The sequence below is a fragment of the Oncorhynchus mykiss genome, chromosome 2 (assembly GCF_057628025.1).
Source record: "Oncorhynchus mykiss isolate SJ-2025 chromosome 2, ASM5762802v1, whole genome shotgun sequence".
Lineage (NCBI taxonomy): Eukaryota > Metazoa > Chordata > Actinopteri > Salmoniformes > Salmonidae > Oncorhynchus > Oncorhynchus mykiss.
The window spans coordinates 12,855,211-12,874,890 of NC_143023.1; the positions used below are offsets into that span (position 1 = coordinate 12,855,211).

A 19,680-nucleotide genomic window follows, 5' to 3' on the forward strand; every position below is an offset into this window, starting at 1 on the left:
AATTTATTTTTGAGAGAGAACATCCTCTTAGAAATGCAAGAGAAAGGTCATATTGTAAAATAGCTCCCTGGATGCAATTCCTATGGCTCCCACGGGGTGTCAGCAGTCTATGTTCAAACAAATAAGAAATAACAGTTTTTGTAAGAGGACAGTCTGGGAAACCCATGTTTCTGTGCGCCATGACGAAGTCGCGCACCTGCTAAAATCGGTTTCCTATTGAACATACTTATTTTCCTACATAAATATTATAGCTTGATTACATTTTAGGGTGTCTGAGGAGTAAATAAAACATATTTTGACTTGTTCAACCAAAGTTTAGGGGTAGATTTTCGGATTCCTTTCTCTGCAAGTTGAACGAGTGGATTACTCAAATTGATGGCGCCAACTAAACAGACTTTTTGGGATGTAAAAAAGCTGGGACCCTTTGGATGACAAATCAGAGGAAGATTTTCAAAAAGTAAGTGAACATTTCATCATTATATGTGAATGTATGAAATCTGTGCCGGTGGAATTTTTTTTTTATGTGGTTCGCAACCTCAAACAATAATCACTGTAATAGCTACTGTAAATCGGACAGTGCAGTTGCATTTCCCTGCATTAAAGTCTCCGGCCACTAGGAGCGCCGCTTTTGGATGAGAATTTTCCTGTTTGCTTATGGCCGTATACAGCTCATTGAGTGCGGTCTTAGTGCCAGCATCAGTTTGTGGTGGTGAATAGACAGCTAGGAAGAATATAGATGAAAACTATCTGGTAAATAGTGTGGTCTACAACTTATCTGGAGATAATCTACCTCAGGCGAGAAAACCTTGAGACTTCCTCAGATTTTGTGCAACAGCTATTGTTTACAAAAAATACACAGACCGCCACCCTTGTCTTTCCAGAGGCTGCTGTTCTATCCTGCCGATTAAGCGTAAAACCCTCCAGCTGTATTTTATTCATGTCGTCGTTCAGCCACGACTCAGTGAAACATAAGATATTACAGTTGTTAATGCCTTGTTGGTAGGATATACATGATCGTAGTTCTTCTATTTTAATATCCAGTTACAGCTAAAGCAGGCTGTACATGCGGGTCCTAAAAACTAAAGTATGAACATCTAGATCCAAAATCCATCCTTGTTCTCTCATTGTATGCAAAACACATGTCATGACAATGAGCTTCGCATGCCAACTCCTTAACAGTGGTAACCCATGCCAAGCTCATTGTTATGACAGCCTTTTATGACATGTGTGGGAAGAACGACAGATTTGTACCTTGTCAGCTCAGGGGTTTGAACTTGCAACCTTCCAGTTACTAGTCCAATGCTCTAACCACTAGGCTACCCTGCCACCCCTAACTATGACTGTACGCTGATGAGAAGTGATCCTATTAGATGTGATGAGGAACATAAACGTTTTACATACAGTCTATAAAAGTTACCTGATAAGAAATGGGACAATGATTAACCATTATCTAATGAAGAAAGGACATTGCTTGTTATTACGGTACCAATAGTATGCTCCATATTCTCACCTAAAACTTAACTAAACCAGGAAAGACTATGGACAATAAATCGGCTACATTTTGTGTAAAATAACCGTTTCTATAGAACAATATTAGGAACTGGAACAGAATGACTGATGATACATTTATTACACATTTCTCGGGACACATCAGTGATGTTTTCAGTGACAAAAAACGAAATATTAACAAATGAGTATCCTTGATAATAACATCCCCAAAATAAATCATCTGATAAACAACACAAAAAACATGTGACAATAATAAATATCGGCCTAGAAAACAATTAAACTGTGGTTGAGCTTGTTTTGTTCATACTGCATTGAGCTGCCAGTAGCCAACCATTTTCATTGGTAAAGCAGTCAAACCAAAACGATTAGTCTAAAACCATTCAAACATTACTCAGTCATCGGTACAAACATTACTCAGTCATCAGTACAAACATTACTCAGTCATCAGTACAAACATTACTCAGTCATCAGTACAAACATTACTCAGTCATCGGTACCAACATTACTCAGTCATCGGTACAAACATTACTCAGTCATCAGTACAAACATTACTCAGTCATCAGTACAAACATTACTCAGTCATCAGTACAAACATTACTCAGTCATCAGTACAAACATTACTCAGTCATCAGTACAAACATTACTCAGTCATCAGTACAAACATTACTCAGTCATCAGTACAAACATTACTCAGTCATCGGTACAAACATTACTCAGTCATCACTACAAACATTACTCAGTCATCGGTACAAACATTACTCAGTCATCAGTACAAACATTACTCAGTCATCAGTACAAACATTACTCAGTCATCACTACAAACATTACTCAGTCATCGGTACAAACATTACTCAGTCATCAGTACAAACATTACTCAGTCATCAGTACAAACAGTACTCCGTCATCAGTACAAACATTACTCAGTCATCAGTACAAACATTACTCAGTCATCGGTACAAACATTACTCAGTCATCACTACAAACATTACTCAGTCATCACTACAAACATTACTCAGTCATCAGTACAAACATTACTCAGTCATCAGTACAAACATTACTCAGTCATCGGTACAAACATTACTCAGTCATCAGTACAAACATTACTCAGTCATCCGTACAAACATTACTCAGTCATCAGTACAAACATTACTCAGGCATCAGTACAAACATTACTCAGTCATCGGTACAAACATTACTCAGTCATCACTACAAACATTACTCAGTCATCAGTACAAACATTACTCAGTCATTAGTACAAACATTACTCAGTCATCAGTACAAACATTACTCAGTCATCAGTACAAACATTACTCAGTCATCAGTACAAACATTACTCAGTCATCGTTACAAACATTACTCAGTCATCAGTACAAACATTACTCAGTCATCAGTACAAACATTACTCAGTCATCAGTACAAACATTACTCAGTCATCAGTACAAACATTACTCAGTCATCAGTACAAACATTACTCAGTCATCAGTACAAACATTACTCAGTCATCGGTACAAACATTACTCAGTCATCAGTACAAACATTACTCAGTCATCAGTACAAACATTACTCAGTCATCAGTACAAACATTACTCAGTCATCGTTACAAACATTACTCAGTCATCAGTACAAACATTACTCAGTCATCAGTACAAACATTACTCAGTCATCAGTACAAACATTACTCAGTCATCAGCACAAACATTACTCAGTCATCAGTACAAACATTACTCAGTCATCAGTACAAACATTACTCAGTCATCAGTACAAACATTACTCAGTCATCAGTACAAACATTACTCAGTCATCAGTACAAACATTACTCAGTCATCAGTACAAACGGTGACAGTCGGCTTAAACAGCACAATCATTTGAAGTGATCATTTTGTGCATCATTATTACAAGCATACAACGCTTTGTCATTACATTACATTGTATCTAGGCTTACATGGCACCTAAATTATCTGTTTAAAAACACAGATCAGCAAGAGACACTATGCTGGCTGATTCTTGAATTTGATAGGCTTATGGCTGATAATGCACAGTGGAATGTACTGCTGTCCATTGGGATGGCATCCGGTGTGTACCGGGGGTTATAGCTACAGCAAATGAGCCATTTCAGCATGAAGCCTTGTTGAGAATGATAACTGGAATATGCATTACCATAGTAACCATACACCAATGTATTATTAGACCACTACATTAAAGTTATAGGACAAACGTACTCTGTATCTCATTGTCAATTTGGACCACTACATTTAAAGTTATAGGACATAAGTACTCTGTATCTCATTGTCAATTTGGACCACTACATTTAAAGTTATAGGACATAAGTACTCTGTATCTCATTGTCAATTTGGACCACTACATTTAAAGTTATAGGACATAAGTACTCTGTATCTCATTGTCAATTTGGACCACTACATTTAAAGTTATAGGACATAAGTACTCTGTATCTCATTGGACCACTACAGTTGAAGTGGAAAGACACATAAGCGACAATATAATCAATTTAATATTAACAATATTACATACTTTCTTCCTAACATTCTTAGATCAACAGGTGCCACTCTGACAGCAGGTAAGTTAAGTGTGATCCTGTAATGTTTATGTACACTATACACAAGGGTTGGGCTCAAATTAATTTCAATCCAGGCAATCCAGGAAGTAAACTGAAATTCCAATTCCATTTTAAAATGTTCTCCATGCTTTTCAATGAGATTAAAATTGTGAATTGGAATTTACTTCCTGAATTGACTGAATCAAAATGGAATTGGCCCCAATCCTGCTATAATGACCGGTGATAAGGCAGCAGAATTTGACTTGGGGCTAGTGCTACAGAACAGCCTAAAAGAGCTCAGCACAGAGACAATAATCAAAGGATAAATGACATAGAGAAAGACAGAATAACTGTTCATATTCCCACCCAGAGAGACAATAAATACTTAGATATCTTCATACTAGCTTTAAGTCCCCAAAGCCCCATGGTTCTATTCAAGTTCCAGTTCAGTCAAAAACTAGATTTCCCTGTGTTTTGTATATATTTCAGGTTGGAATAATACTGTGAAATTGGAAAAATTATGATAATGCTCTTTTAGTGTTTGAAAATAATTTCAGCCTGTTTTGGTGGGATCAGGTTACATCACCAGATGGTAAATTAGTTCCAAACCTCTCTGCCAATAACAGCTAATTCAGCTTTGGTTGAATCATCAGCATAAATGGACAAACATGCTTTGTTTAATGACAGTGCCAGGTCATTGCTAAAAATAAGAAAGAGTAGAGGGCCTAGAGAGCTGCACTGCTGAACACCACACAAACTGTTTGTAAATGCCTTATCAATGGTTTATTATGGACCCTTGAAATAAAGTTTTACCTACAATTTTTGTAATTATTTTAAGTGTCTGCTAACTGGTTTGAGAGTCATACATGTTCAGTTTAAGAGTTCCATATAAAATATTCTGCCAAAGCAGAGATAGACTTTAGTGTGTATAACCAATAATTCTCAAGAACAGCTGGTTTAAATGTTATTTTTCATTTTTTTGATAAAATGATAAAATATGTACAGATCAGCAGTAATGTCATAGTAACAATAAATGGGATTTATAGAGCTATTTTCAAAGACCAAAATAAAACAAAGTGAAACTTATCAGAACTTCTATTATAGTTCATGCTAAAAACAATGTAAATGAAGTCATAAAAGGTACTGTCATGGTCATTTCCTGTATTACTAAGTGAAAGGAGAGTTTACAAACCACACACAAGTCAGAGTTATACTTTAAACTTCATATTTTATTAATATGAGCTTCACCATAGCCCTTTGACTCTCAGATCAATTCAGTGTCTATACATTTATTCTGAGAGTGCTTACAAAATAATACTTCATCTTTTATAGCCAAGATACACCTCTCTCAACTCACAATGACGAACCACAGATCTTAGGAACTTAACAAAGGGCCTTTTACTTGAGAGAGGAGTATTCCATAGCCAGATAGCATTAGCTATAAATTATCGTTCAGTTTGGTCTCTTAGACGAGGTTCTACTTCTCGTTCTTGGTACTTCATATTACCAAAACATTACCTCATCCAATGGCATATATCAATTGTCAATTCTAGATACTCCCATCTCAAATACAACCCACCCCTGGACAAGCTCCCTGAGGGGAGTGAGCCTCTAGGTCATATACTATGAAAGACAAGTTTCAACATCAGAGGGGACATACAATGGTTCTAGACACTGCCATACTCCTCCCCCCAATGGGAAAAGGAGGGAGTGACTGGAGTACAGACATAGTGGAGCCCTTCACATGGTTTCACAGATATATTCATTATGAAGATTTTGTTCAAACCTGACCTCTCCCTTTCTGATATTCTGCCTATTACCAGACATGTAAAAGACAAGCCTGACCTCTCCCCTCTCTGGGCCCCAAGTGACTTTTCCCAAGAGAAGCATATTATGAGAAAAAATAAAACATCTTATTTATCAATGTTACCTAACTAATTCTGATTCAGCTACGACAGTACACACAAGAACAATAAAAACATTGAAGAGTTGAGCAGAACGTCTCTATATCTAAACCGTTATATAATGGTCCCTCCCTATTCCCAGCCGATCCGCCCCTGCTTCCGGGAGAATTCTGGATTCCTAGCTCGGTTGAATCTGTCCTTGCTCTTGTGCCTGGTCCGCACTGAGACCAACGTCCAACCCAGATCGTCCTCTGGCTTGGCCTTGCTCCCACCTCCAGCACCATCATCATCATCATATTCCAGAGCCAGAATGTGTAGATGGGCCGTCAAATCGTCCAGTGGCTGTGTCAAGGATGGAGGTGTGGCCCTCTGTGGCCCAGACACCAAGGGGATGACAGCGGCATCATGGGAGTTGAGTATGGCTCCCAGCATGGGCCTATACAGCTGCCCAGAGCAAGGGCCTCCCATCAGGAGAGAATCCGGGGTTAACCCCCCTCTCAGTTTGGTCACAAGCTGGTGCACCAGAGTGCCCTTGTACAGCCTAGACGCCACCCAGGAAACAAAAGATGGTTGAATTAGCTCTGTTTCTGATGGGATAAAATACAATGTGAATGAATACCACTGCTCTAAGTTTAGGGGCAAGGGTTGACTTAGGAAGGGACACCTTACCAGGCACACTGAGGCTCGGCTAGAGGGAAGCACAGCAGTTGGTTGAGGTGAAGGCTTTCTTTCAGGCAGCACTGCCACTGGCTGTAGGCGTGGGCCACACCTAGGTCTAGGCTCCTTCTACCTCTCTGAATCAGCCCTCTCAGCCTCTCCAACACTGGTCCCTCCATAAACCCTGTTACAAAAAAGGAGGAGTCAGTGGCTACACTTCGATATTCATCAATTCTAAATGGTGTGTTTTCTCGTAAATGCTCTGGGCCATACCTCTTTGGCTCTTCCTCTGTCTGCAGAGCTCTCCGTACACCAATCCTAGTAGCAGGGCCTGCAGGACAGGGAGTTCTGGAGGGGGATGGGCATGCCTCAGCCAGTAGCAGGTGACAGCCACAGGAAGACGCAGATGAGGCGGGACACCGCTCATAGTGGACTGGGACACACCAAGTGTCTCCAAAAACACCTTAAGCTGCACTAACCTTGGAGCCTAAGGAACACAGCAAGAGAATGAGAATCAACAGTAGTATGTTTGAATATACTGTATACTATATCATACACATGTATACATACCTGATGCAGAGTGTCTAGCTGTATATGTTCTGCAGCACTGGGCAGGATGGCTTCAACCATGCTGCTGGTCAGGCTCTTGCCTTCCCTGTAATACTCCTCCACTTCATCCACTGGGGGTCTCTGACTGCTGTGGTCTGCCCTCCTCCCACCCAGCAGCAGCCCGTAGAGTACCTGTCGTATTGACCGAGAGGTGTTGTTCCCACATGGCAAGCTGGGATCTTCCACCTGGGCACCCTGCATCATCCTTCCCAGCAGCATCACGTCTACCATGCAGGAGGGAAGTCTACCTTCCATCAATGGCAGCAGGGTCCAGTCTGGAAGGACCCTCAGAGGCTCTGGGAGACGGCCGGGCCCTGGTCCCACTCCATCGTTGAAGAACCGCTCCAGGCAACTAGGGGGAAGATGGTACTCTTCTATGCCCAGGGAGAGGCCATGGAGGACAGCACCTGTTTTCTGTCTGTTGTTACTATGACTGATGAGCCTGAGCACAGAGTCCAAGGCCTCCTTCTGCCCATGGAAGCGGGCCAGCCAATTCAGCAAGCCGTCGAAGCGGGCAAACCTTCCTTTCATTGACGAGTATTCTTCCCACCTGAGGGAAACACCCATGTTACGCAACTTGATGTAGTCATTTCCTGCCACAGAGGCAAAGACCGGGAGAACTTTTCTGTTGATATTGAAGTGTCTGCAGAAGCTTGTTGTGGTGTACTGCTTGCAGGGAATGTATCTTATAGAGCTCCCGCGTTGCATAGACACTCTCTGCCAGTGAAAATGGGAGATAGGCAGAAATCCTGCCTGGATGTCAAAGATATAAAAGTCACTGTCATTGGACAGCACTGGACAGTTCCAACTTCGAGCCAGGGAGGCTATTTCTTGGTCTGCCTCACAAATGCACTGTGCGTACGGCACATTCAGGCTGATGAGGACCTGTTTGAAGACATATTTGATGAGGGTTGGTAATATACCACCGCTCCCCTGAAGCCCCATGGACAAGTCATTGGCAGTGTTGATCCTTGATTGAGCTCGTTCTTTGAGAGTTTCAAACTTTTTGTCGGTGTAGTCGGAGCCCCCATCTACAATCACAAAGGGGTCAATGTCGCAGTCTCTCAGAGCCTTAAAGAACTTGCAGACCTGGTCCTCAAAAGCATCATAATCCCCTCCATGACTCTGATCCAAACGTGAGTTAAAATAAAGCAAGTTGAACAGATTACTGCCATCGATGATCAACTTGCTGTTTCTGAGGTGAACATCTTTTAAAATGTTTCCATTCTCCTCCATAAAGCTGGTCAATCCCTGGACGCCCATGGTGTGCTCTGTCTGGGATGTGATGTATTTCTTAGTGAAGAGTTTCAGCAGTCATGGGAGTGACTGAGTGAGGCTAGTATTATTACAATGGGTGAGTTTTCCTTTCCTTAAGTTTCATTTTCCTTACCTCATATCTGTCACTCCCATATTGTATCTTGTCACAGTAGGCATATAATAGTTAATGGGACATTATATGACGGTAATAAGGGTGGAAATGTGTTTTAGATGTTTTTTTGCAATTATAGTAAAATTATGTTCAGCACTTATCTTATGCATAAGAATCTGTGCTTAATTTGAGCCTCTCATGGCATGAAAAATAATTGTCAATGTTTGTCAAATTTGAGTAATAACAGCGATCAGAGTTAAATCAAGTTGACTCCTTGTCAATTCTCTTGCCCCCACAAAAACATAATGTGAAAATGCAGATTTTCATCCAGAGCCTGTCTTTCTTTTGAGAATTGATTCAGGCGGGTTGGGGAAGGACTAGGTTTGGGCAACATTGTATGTTTTGTAGCCTACATTACATGTGTAGGTTTAAAGTGTTTTTTAGTATAATAATAAAAAAATAATAATATGGAAATAGTCCCAAGTGTTGTTCTTTATGTTTAAGATAAATGGTTTTGTATGGCTTTATGTTGTATAATGTTTTTTATTTGTATGGTTTGATAAAGCAATTTCCTCGGGGCTAAATAACATCCGTTTGGTTTTCTTCATGTGAAGTTTAGTTTCAGTTTATCTCGGTTTCGTTTAGCCTGTTTGACTCGCGACCCACGTGACTACACAACGACCTATGAAGAGTTGCCACGTTCATATACAAATCAAAACTAGGATACTCGGAAATGTCCGACTTGTTAACTGTTTGATAGCGGCACATGTATACATACAACCAAGTCTGAAATGTCCGAGTTTCCAAGTTTTGACCTGAACGCGGCAAGAGGCACAGAGTTTCAAAAACCAGAGACGCAACATTGCGAGACTTCGTGGAACGTTTACCTAAATTGCAACATTAAAACATCTAAACACATTCCCATGACTGTCATATAAGTTCAAATGAACTAGTCTATGCCTACTGTGACCAGAGACAATATGGGAGTGACTGAGATGAGGTATGGAAAGTGAAACTTAAGGAAAGGGATAGCCTCACTTAGCCAGTCCCATGACTGCTGAAACTCTTCACTAGGAAAGACATCACATCCTAGACAGAGCACAGCACACCATGGGTGTCCAGGGATTTCCCAGTGTTGCAGTGCTGCAGAACAGATGCAGCCAGACACTCTGGATCAGGTATGTATACATGTGTATGATATAGTATACAGTATTGTAATGACCTGACTAGATCATAAAGGAACAATTGTCCAGACAGAGGGTTGAGTTTACAAATTGACGGTTTATTAAACCAACTTTACACAGGCTACTGTTTGGCAATAGCCCACGCCAAATAAATGAAAGATAACCCACAAGCCAATCGTGACCTTCTCTTGAGGAAGGCCAGGCATAAGAGAGAGAACAAAGGCTAAACCTGGTCTTAACTTCCAATGCTCCATCCCCCTGCCCAACCCCCCTCCACGCCACTCCGCCAGCCGCCAGGGTGCCCGGCATCAGAACATTCCAGGCATTCCCGTGATTGGCAGATAGCAGGTTGATTGACATGTCAGACACCGCGAACACTGGGTACTGGTAAGTACAACACAACCACCTACTAGCCTAACACATAACACACAGCTGTCTGTGCGGGTCGCTACAGTATATTCAAACATACTGCTGTTGATTCTCAAATTGATTCTCTTGCTCTGTTCCTTAGGCTCCAAGGTCAGTGCAGCTTAAGGTGTTTTTGGAGACCTTGGGTGTGCCCAGTCCACTTTGAGCGGTGTCTCACCTCATCTGTGTCTTCCTGTGGCTGTCACCTGCTACTGGCTGAGGCATGCCCCTCCCCCACCAGACCTGCATATCCTGCAGGCCCTGCTACTAGGTTTGGTGTACGGAGAGCTCTGCAGACAGAGGAAGAGCCAAAGAGGTATGGCCCAGAGCATGAACGAGAAAACACACTATTTAGAGTTGATAAAGTGTGTGAAGTGCAGCCACTGACTCGTCCCCTTTGTGTGTAACAGAGTTCATGGAGGGACCAGTGTTGGAGAGGCTGAGAGGGCTTATTCAGAGAGGGACAAGGAGTCTCAACCTGTGTGTGGCCCACGCCTACAGCCAGTGGCAGTGCTACCTGAAAGAATGCCTTGACCTGAACCAACTGCTGTGCCTCCTGAGCCTCAGTGTGCCTGGTAAGGTGTCCCTTCCTAAATCAACCATAACCTCTAGACCAGTGTTGCTGTCACCCCCTTGGTGTCTGGGCCGCAGAGGGCCACACCTCCATCCTTGACACAGCCACTGGACGATCTGACGGCCCATCTACACATTCTGGCTCTGGAATATGATGATGATGATGGTGCTGGAGGTGGGAGTAAGGCCAAGCCAGAGGACGATCTGGGTTGGACTTTGGTCTCAGTGCTGACCCGGCACAAGAGCAAGGACAGATTCAACCGAGCTCGGAATCCAGAATTCTCCCGGAAGCAGGGGCGGATCGGCTGGGAATAGGGATGGACCGTTATATAACGGTTTAGATATAGAGTCATTCTGCTCAACTCTAACCTTTTTATTGTTCTTATTTGTACTTATTATGACTTCATTTACATTTGTTTTTAGAATTAACTAGCATTAACTATAAAATAGTTTACGAAAGATACAGTCGGGCAAAAAAGTACTTAGTCAACCACCAATTGTGCAAGTTCTCCCACTTAAAAAGATGAGAGAGGCCTGTAATTTTCATCATAGGTACACTTCAACTATGACAGACAAAATTAGAAAAAAATCCAGAAAATCACATTGTAGGATTTTTTATGAATTTATTTGCAAATTATGGTGGAAAATAAGTATTTGGTCAATAACAAACGTTTCTCAATACTTTGTTATATACCCTTTGTTGGCAATGACAGAGGTCAAACGTTTTCTGTAAGTCTTCACAAGGTTTTCACACACTGTTGCTGGTATTTTGGCCCATTCCTCCATGCAGATCTCCTCTAGAGCAGTGATATTTTGAGGCTGTTGCTGGGCAACAAGGACTTTCAACTCCCTCCAAAGATTTTCTATGGGGTTGAGATCTGGAGACTGGCTAGGCCACTCCAGGACCTTGAAATGCTTCTTACGAAGCCACTCCTTCGTTGCCCGGGCGGTGTGTTTGGGATCATTGTCATGCTGAAAGACCCAGCCACGTTTCTTCTTCAATGCCCTTGCTGATGGAAGGAGGTTTTCACTCAAAATCTCACGATACATGGCCCCATTCATTTTTTCCTTTACACGAATCAGTCGTCCTGGTCCCTTTGCAGAAAAACAGCCCCAAAGCATGATGTTTCCACCCCCATGCTTCACAGTAGGTATGGTGTTCTTTGGATGCAACTCAGCATTCTTTGTCCTCCAAACACGACGAGTTGAGTTTTTACCAAAAAGTTATATTTTGGTTTCATCTGACCATATGACATTCTCCCAATCTTCTTCTGAATCATCCAAATGCTCTCTAGCAAACTTCAGACGGGCCTGGACATGTACTGGCTTAAGCAGGAGGACACGTCTGGCACTGCAGGATTTGAGTCCCTGGCGGCGTGGTTTGTTACTGATGGTAGGCTTTGTTACTTTGGTCCCAGCTCTCTGCAGGTCATTCACTAGGTTCTTGTGATCATTTTGACCCCACGGGGCGAGATCTTGCGTGGAGCCCCAGATCGAGGGAGATTATCAGTGTCTTCCATTTCCTAATAATTGCTCCCACAGTTGATTTCTTCAAACCAAGCTGCTTACCTATTGCAGATTCCCAGCCTGGTGCAGGTCTACAATTTTGTTTCTGGTGTCCTTTGACAGCTCTTTAGTCTTGGCCATAGTGGAGTTTGGAATGTGACTGTTTGAGGTTGTGGACAGGTGTCTTTTATACTGATAACAAGTTCAAACAGGTGCCATTAATATAGGTAACGAGTGGAGGACAGAGGAGCCTCTTAAAGAATAACCAAATACTTATTTTCCACCATAATTTGCAAATAAATTCATTAAAAATCCTACAATGTGATTTTCTGGATTTTTTTATTCTCATTTTGTCTGTCATAGTTGAAGTGTACCTATGATGAAAATTACAGGCCTCTCATCTTTTTAAGTGGGAGAACTTGCACAATTGGTGGCTGACTAAATACTTTTTTTCCCCCACTGTAGATGTAGATTTTTATAAATGTTAAAAGACGTTAAAGTTTATAATATACAATATATAAAAACATTTGACTTTGTTTAATATGTTTTTATTTCTTTGCTCTCTACTGTAAAGCGTATTTTGGTCTTTGAAAATAGCTCTATAAATCCCATTTATTGTTACTATGACACTACTGCTGCTCTGGACATATTTTATCATCATTTTATCATCAAAATGAAAAATAACATTTTAACCAGCTGTTCTTGAGAATTATTGGGTATACACACTAAAGTCTATCTCTGCGTTGGCAGTATATTTTATATGGAAATCTTAAACTGAACAAAACTTTACCTCAATCTGAGCAAAAATGTGTTACGTCAGTGACGCTGAAAACGTGTGACACTCAAACCCTCCCCCAGTTAGCAGACACTCTTAAAATAATTACAAAAATGTAAATGCACTGTACCAGTCAAAAGTTTGGACACACCTACTCATTCAAGGGTTTTTATGTATTTTTACTATTTTCTACCTTGTAGAATAGTGAAGAAATCAAAACTATGAAATAACACCAATGGAACCATGTAGTAACCAAAAAAAGTGTTAAACAAATCACTTTGCCTTGATGACAGCTTTGTACACTCTTGGCATTCATGTCTCTCTTGGCTAAGAGTTGAGGAAACACTGACTTGTTGTTTTTATAAGAAACATTCATGTGTTGTAAATTCCAAATTGTTTGCATAGTCAACTTACACACAGCACTGACACACACACACTTACCCCACCAGACATGCCACCAGCAACCCTTCATGGCACAACGCCTCTCCCCCATGTGACCTACTTGTTGTGTGTATGTACTGTACTGACGTGTGTAATGCGCACACACACACACTGTTAATGTTTTTAAATGTACTGACGTGTGTAATGCGCGCACACACACACTGTTAATGTTTTTAAATGTACTGACGTGTGTAATGCGCGCACACACACACTGTTAATGTTTTAAATGTACCGACGTGTGTAATGCGCACGCACACACACTATGCTAATGTTTTTAAATGTATGTAAATTGTAAAGTATTTGGTCTGTAATGTCTTTTTTGTTGTGTCAGACCCCTGTAAGGCTAGTTGTCACTATTGACATCGGCTAATGGGGATCCTAATAAATAACATTTTTTATTTTTTATTAATCATTAGTCCCTGCGATGATCGTCTCATGTACTCCGTCCATTGATCTAAATAAAATATGAACACTGACGATTATTTACCATTGATGAGAACCACATGTATTTATGGATAATAATTTGGGTTAGAAATGTCCTCTTGATTCTTGCTGGTCACCTGTAAAAGATGAGAAATGTGTATTTGGGTTTGGTGTCAACATATGGTTTAGTGCCGAAACCTACCGTTGTGCTTCTCTCTGTAAAATGTTACTCTTTCTTTAATCATGTATGTAGTGGTCAGAAGTTACCTCTATAATGTGATCATTGAAATGTTAAGGTGAATCTTCAGAAATGTAAATGATTACCTTCTATTCCTCGTTTATTGATGAGGGTTCTGTTAATTTCCTGTTCAGAGAATTGACGGGCAAATGGGGCACTTTCGAGCGCATGGTTTTTCATTGATGGGTAATGGAGTAGTAGCTTATCCATGAGGATGTACAGTGCCTTGCGAAAGTATTTGGCCCCCTTGAACTTTGCAACCTTTTGCCACATTTTAGGCTTCAAACATAAAGATATAAAACTGTATTTTTTTGTGAAGAATCAACAACAAGTGGGACACAATTATGAAGTGGAACGACATTTATTGGATATTTCAAACATTTTTAACAAATCAAAAACTGAAAAATTGGGCGTGCAAAATTATTCAGCCCCCTTAAGTTAATACTTTGTAGCGCCACCTTTTGCTGCGATTACAGCTGTAAGTCGCTTGGGGTATGTCTCTATCAGTTTTGCACATCGAGAGACTGACATTTTTTCCCATTCCTCCTTGCAAAACAGCTCGAGCTCAGTGAGGTTGGATGGAGAGCATTTGTGAACAGCAGTTTTCAGTTCTTTCCACAGATTCTCGATTGGATTCAGGTCTGGACTTTGACTTGGCCATTCTAACACCTGGATATGTTTATTTTTGAACCATTCCCTTGTAGATTTTGCTTTATGTTTTGGATCATTGTCTTGTTGGAAGACAAATCTCCGTCCCAGTCTCAGGTCTTTTGCAGACTCCATCAGGTTTTCTTCCAGAATAGTCCTGTATTTGGCTCCATCCATCTTCCCATCAATTTTAACCATCTTCCCTGTCCCTGCTGAAGAAAAGCAGGCCCAAACCATGATGCTGCCACCACCATGTTTGACAGTGGGGGTGGTGTGTTCAGCTGTGTTGCTTTTACGCCAAACATAACGTTTTGCATCGTTGCCAAAAAGTTCAATTTTGGTTTCATCTGACCAGAGCACCTTCTTCCACATGTTTGGTGTGTCTCCCAGGTGGCTTGTGGCAAACTTTAAACGACACTTTTTATGGATATCTTTAAGAAATGGCTTTCTCTTGCCACTCTTCCATAAAGGCCAGATTTGTGCAATATACGACTGATTGTTGTCCTATGGACAGAGTCTCCTCCCACCTCAGCTGTAGATCTCTGCAGTTCATCCAGAGTGATCATGGGCCTCTTGGCTGCATCTCTGATCAGTCTTCTCCTTGTATGAGCTGAAAGTTTAGAGGGACGGCCAGGTCTTGGTAGATTTGCAGTGGTCTGATACTCCTTCCATTTCAATATTATCGCTTGCACAGTGCTCCTTGGGATGTTTAAAGCTTGGGAAATCTTTTTGTATCCAAATCCGGCTTTAAACTTCTTCACAACAGTATCTCGGACCTGCCTGGTGTGTTCCTTGTTCTTCATGATGCTCTCTGCGCTTTTAACGGACCTCTGAGACTATCACAGTGCAGGTGCATTTATACAGAGACTTGATTACACACAGGTGGATTGTATTTATCATCATTAGTCATTTAGGTCAACATTGGATCATTCAGAGATCCTCACTGAACTTCTGGAGAGAGTTTGCTGCACTGAAAGTAAAGGGGCTGAATAATTTTGCACGCCCAATTTTTCAGTTTTTGATTTGTTAAAAAAGTTTGAAATATCCAATAAATGTCGTTCCACTTCATGATTGTGTCCCACTTGTTGTTGATTCTTCACAAAAAAATACAGTTTTATATCTTTATGTTTGAAGCCTGAAATGTGGCAAAAGGTCGTAAAGTTCAAGGGGGCCGAATACTTTCGCAAGGCACTGTACATGTTTGCATCCCATATTGTATTTATGCTTAAAGGGACATTTGAAAAATGTTCAAGTTCATATTGATCATCTCCAGCACCACTCCAACATCAACATATGTGAAAATGGCACTTTGTTACAGTTGAATTCGGAAGTTTACATACACTTCACAATTCCTGAATTCCTGCCTAGTCAAAATTACCTGTCTTAGGTCAGTTAGGATCACCACTTTACTTTAAGAATGTGAAATGTCAGAATAATAGTACAGAGAATTATTTATTTAAGCTTTTTTTTCTTTCATCACATTCCCAGTGGGTCAGTTTTACAAAAGCACTTCAGGTAAAGAGCTTTTTTATGTCTTAAAGGGGCAGTGTTGTATTTTGAGACAGGCTTCAATACGATAAGTAGCCAATAGGCAGAGGGTAGCATAATGTGTCTGATTCTCTGTAGTAATAGTATGGGATTAATAATGCATTTGGTTTTCTAAAGTGGTTTCTTGCATCAAACAACACAACATTTTCAGTCACCTCCTTGTCTGAAGGACAAGTGGATAAACAGGTTAATGTCAAGCCCTGAATGATTTTATCAAAAGTCTCAAGGAATGTACAGTTGAAGTCGGAGGTTTACATACACCTTAGCCAAATACATTTATACTCAGTTTTTCACCATTCCTGACATTTAATTCTAGTAAAAATTCCCTGTCTTCGGTCAGTTAGGATCACCACTTTATTTTAAGAATGTGAAATGTCAGAATAATAGTACAGAGAATGATTTATTTCAGCTTTTATTTATTTCATCACATTCCCAGTGGGTCAGTTTACATACACTCAATATTTGATAGCATTGCCTTTAAATTGTTTAACATGGGTCAAACATTTTGTGTAGCTTTCCACAAGCTTCCCACAATAAGTTGGGTGAATTTTGGCCCATTCCTCCTGACAGAGCTGGTGTAACTGAGTCAGGTTTGTCGGCCTCCTTGCTCGCACTTGCTTTTTCAGTTCTGCCCACAAATGTTCTATAGGATTGGCAGTGCAGAGTGGGAGGAGGGCAGACCACAGCAGTCAGAGACCCCCAGTGGATGAAGTGGAGGAGTATTACAGGGAAGGCAAGAGCCTGACCAGCAGCATGGTTGAAGCCATCCTGCCCAGTGCTGCAGAACATATACAGCTAGACACTCTGCATCAGGTATGTATACATGTGTATGATATAGTATACAGTATATTCAAACATACTACTGTTGATTCTCATTCTCTTGCTGTGTTCCTTAGGCTCCAAGGTCAGTGCAGCTTAAGGTGTTTTTGGAGACACTTGGTGTGTCCCAGTCCACTATGAGCGGTGTCCCGCCTCATCTGCGTCTTCCTGTGGCTGTCACCTGCTACTGGCTGAGGCACGCCCATCCCCCTCCAGAACTCCCTGTCCTGCAGGCCCTGCTACTAGGATTGGTGTATGGAGAGCTCTGCAGACAGAGAAAGAGCCAAAGAGGTATGGCCCAGAGCATCTACGAGAAAACACACCATTTAGAATTGATGAATATCGAAGTGTAGCCACTGACTCCTCCTTTTGTGTAAAAGGGTTTATGGAGGGACCAGTGTTGGAGAGGCTGAGAGGGCTGATTCAGAGAGGTAGAAGGAGCCTAGACCTGGGTGTGGCCCACGCCTACAGCCAGTGACAGTGCTGCCTGAAAGAAAGCCTTCACCTCAACCAACTGCTGTGCTTCCCTCTAGCCGAGCCTCAGTGTGCCTGGTAAGGTGTCCCTTCCTAAGTCAAACCTTGGCCCTAAACTTAGGGCAGTGGGATTCATTCACATTGCATTTTATCCCAGCAGAAACAGAGATAATTCAATCTTTTGTTTCCTGGGTGGCATCTAGGCTGTACAAGGGCACTCTGGTGCACCAGCTTGTGACCAAACTGAGAGGGGGGTTAACCCCGGATTCTCTCCTGATGGGAGACCTTGGCTCTGGACAGCTGTATAGGGCCATGCTGGGAGCCATACTCAACTCCCATGATTCTCATGAGGCAGCTGTCATCCCATTTGTGTCTGGGCTGCAGAGGGCCACACCTCCTTCCTTGACACAGCCACTGGACGATCTGACGGCCCATCTACACATTCTGGCTCTGGAATATGATGATGATGATGGTGCTGGAGGTGGGAGCAAGGCCAAGCCAGAGGACGATCTGGGTTGGACTTTGGTCTCAGTGCGGACCAGGCACAAGAGCAAGGACAGATTCAACCGAGCTAGGAATCCAGAATTCTCCCGGAAGCAGGGGCGGATCGGCTGGGAATAGGGAGGGACCATTATATAACTGTTTAGATATAGAGACGTTCTGCTCAACTCTTTAAAGTTTTTATTGTTCTTGTGTGTACCTATTATGACTTAATTTACATTTTATTAGCATGAACTATAATAGAAGTTATGATAAGTTTGACTTTATTTAATATGTTTTTATTTCTTTGCTCTCTACTGTAAAAACGTATTTTGGTCTTTGAAAATAGCTCTATAAATCCCATTTATTGTTACGATTATATTACTGCTGCTCTTGAAATATTTTATCATCAAAATGAAAAATAACATTTAAACCAGCTATTCTTGAGAATGATTAGCTATACACACTAAAGTATATATCTGCTTTGGCAGTATATTTTAAATTAAATTCTTAAACTGAACAAATCTTAGATAGTCATTTTTACCTCTATGAGCAAAAAATGCGTTACTTCAGTGACGCTGAAAACGTATGCCACCTAAACTAATTATACAGTACCAGTCAAAAGTTTGGACACACCTACTCATGCAATGTTTTTTTAAATGTTTGTTTTTACATTTTCTACATTGTAGAATAGTGAAGACATCAAAACTATAAAATAGCACATATGGAATCATGTAGTAACCAAAAAAAGTGTTAAACAAATCAAAATATAATTTATATTTTAGATTCCTCAAAGCAGCCACCCTTTGCCTTGAAGACAGCTGCACACTCTTGTGAAAAGACTGCCTGCATCACTTCATGTTTTTATAAGAAAATTCCAAATTGTTTGCATAGTCAACTTACACACTCATTCTCCGGACATGCTTTTTTCCGGATGCCCCAAACAATCGGAAAGTGGATTCATCAGAGAAAATGACTTTACCCCAGTCCTCAGCAGTCCAATCCCTGTACCTTTTGCAGAATATCAGTCTGTCCCTGATGTTTTTCTTGGAGAGAAGTGGCTTCTTTGCTGCCCTTCTTGACACCAGGCCATCCTCCAAAATTCTTCGCCTCACTGTGCGTGCAGATGCACTCACACCTGCCTGCTGCCATTCCTGAGCAAGCTTTGTACTGGTGGTGCCCTGATCCCGCAGCTGAATCAACTTAAGGAGACGGTCCTGGAGCTTGCTGGACTTTCTTGGGCGCCCTGAAGCCTTCTTCACAACAATTGAACCGCTCTCCTTGAAGATCTTGATGATCCGATAAATGGTTGATTTAGGTGCTATCTTACTGGCAGCAATATCCTTGCCTGTGAAGCCCTTTTTGTGCAAAGCAATGATGACGGCACGTGTTTCCTTGCAGGTAACCATGGTTGACAGATGAAGAATCAAAATCAAATCTAATTTATTTATATAGCCCTTCGTACATCAGCTGATATCTCAAAGTGCTGTACAGAAACCCAGCCTAAAACCCCAAACAGCAAGCAATGCAGGTGTAGAAGCACGGTGGCTAGGAAAAACTC

The 19,680-nt window shown here is 41.3% G+C and overlaps 3 protein-coding genes across 4 annotated transcripts; 2 read left to right on the forward strand and 1 right to left on the reverse strand.

Annotated features, from left to right (window-relative positions):
- Window positions 1-5,271: 5,271 nt before the first annotated feature.
- Window positions 5,272-8,545, reverse strand: LOC110535340 (single-strand DNA endonuclease ASTE1). Its single transcript, XM_036966650.2, has 4 exons — window positions 7,195-8,545; window positions 6,898-7,111; window positions 6,637-6,808; window positions 5,272-6,508 (listed from the first exon to the last, which is right to left on the reverse strand). The coding sequence occupies exons 1-4, from the start codon at window positions 8,494-8,496 to the stop codon at window positions 6,100-6,102; spliced, it is 2,097 nt and encodes a 698-aa protein (XP_036822545.2). The 5' UTR covers window positions 8,497-8,545; the 3' UTR covers window positions 5,272-6,099.
- A 533-nt stretch (window positions 8,546-9,078) lies between these two features.
- On the forward strand, window positions 9,079-13,973 carry LOC149984846 (uncharacterized). Of its 2 annotated transcripts, none has more exons than XM_090189058.1 (4): window positions 9,079-9,780; window positions 9,907-10,173; window positions 10,298-10,510; window positions 10,605-13,973. In XM_090189058.1, the coding sequence occupies exons 2-4, from the start codon at window positions 10,145-10,147 to the stop codon at window positions 10,726-10,728; spliced, it is 366 nt and encodes a 121-aa protein (XP_090045184.1). In that variant the 5' UTR covers window positions 9,079-9,780; window positions 9,907-10,144; the 3' UTR covers window positions 10,729-13,973. The 2 variants fall into 2 exon arrangements, with proteins under 2 accessions (XP_090045184.1, XP_090045187.1); XM_090189061.1 differs by having other exon boundaries at window positions 10,077-10,173.
- Window positions 13,974-14,358: 385 nt separating this feature from the next.
- Window positions 14,359-18,553, forward strand: LOC110535330 (single-strand DNA endonuclease ASTE1). Its single transcript, XM_090185981.1, is given in 5 exon segments — window positions 14,359-14,366; window positions 16,937-17,159; window positions 17,243-17,456; window positions 17,546-17,717; window positions 17,843-18,553. Coding segments are annotated over 5 exon segments (1,035 nt in total). The 3' UTR covers window positions 18,261-18,553.
- Window positions 18,554-19,680: the final 1,127 nt, after the last annotated feature.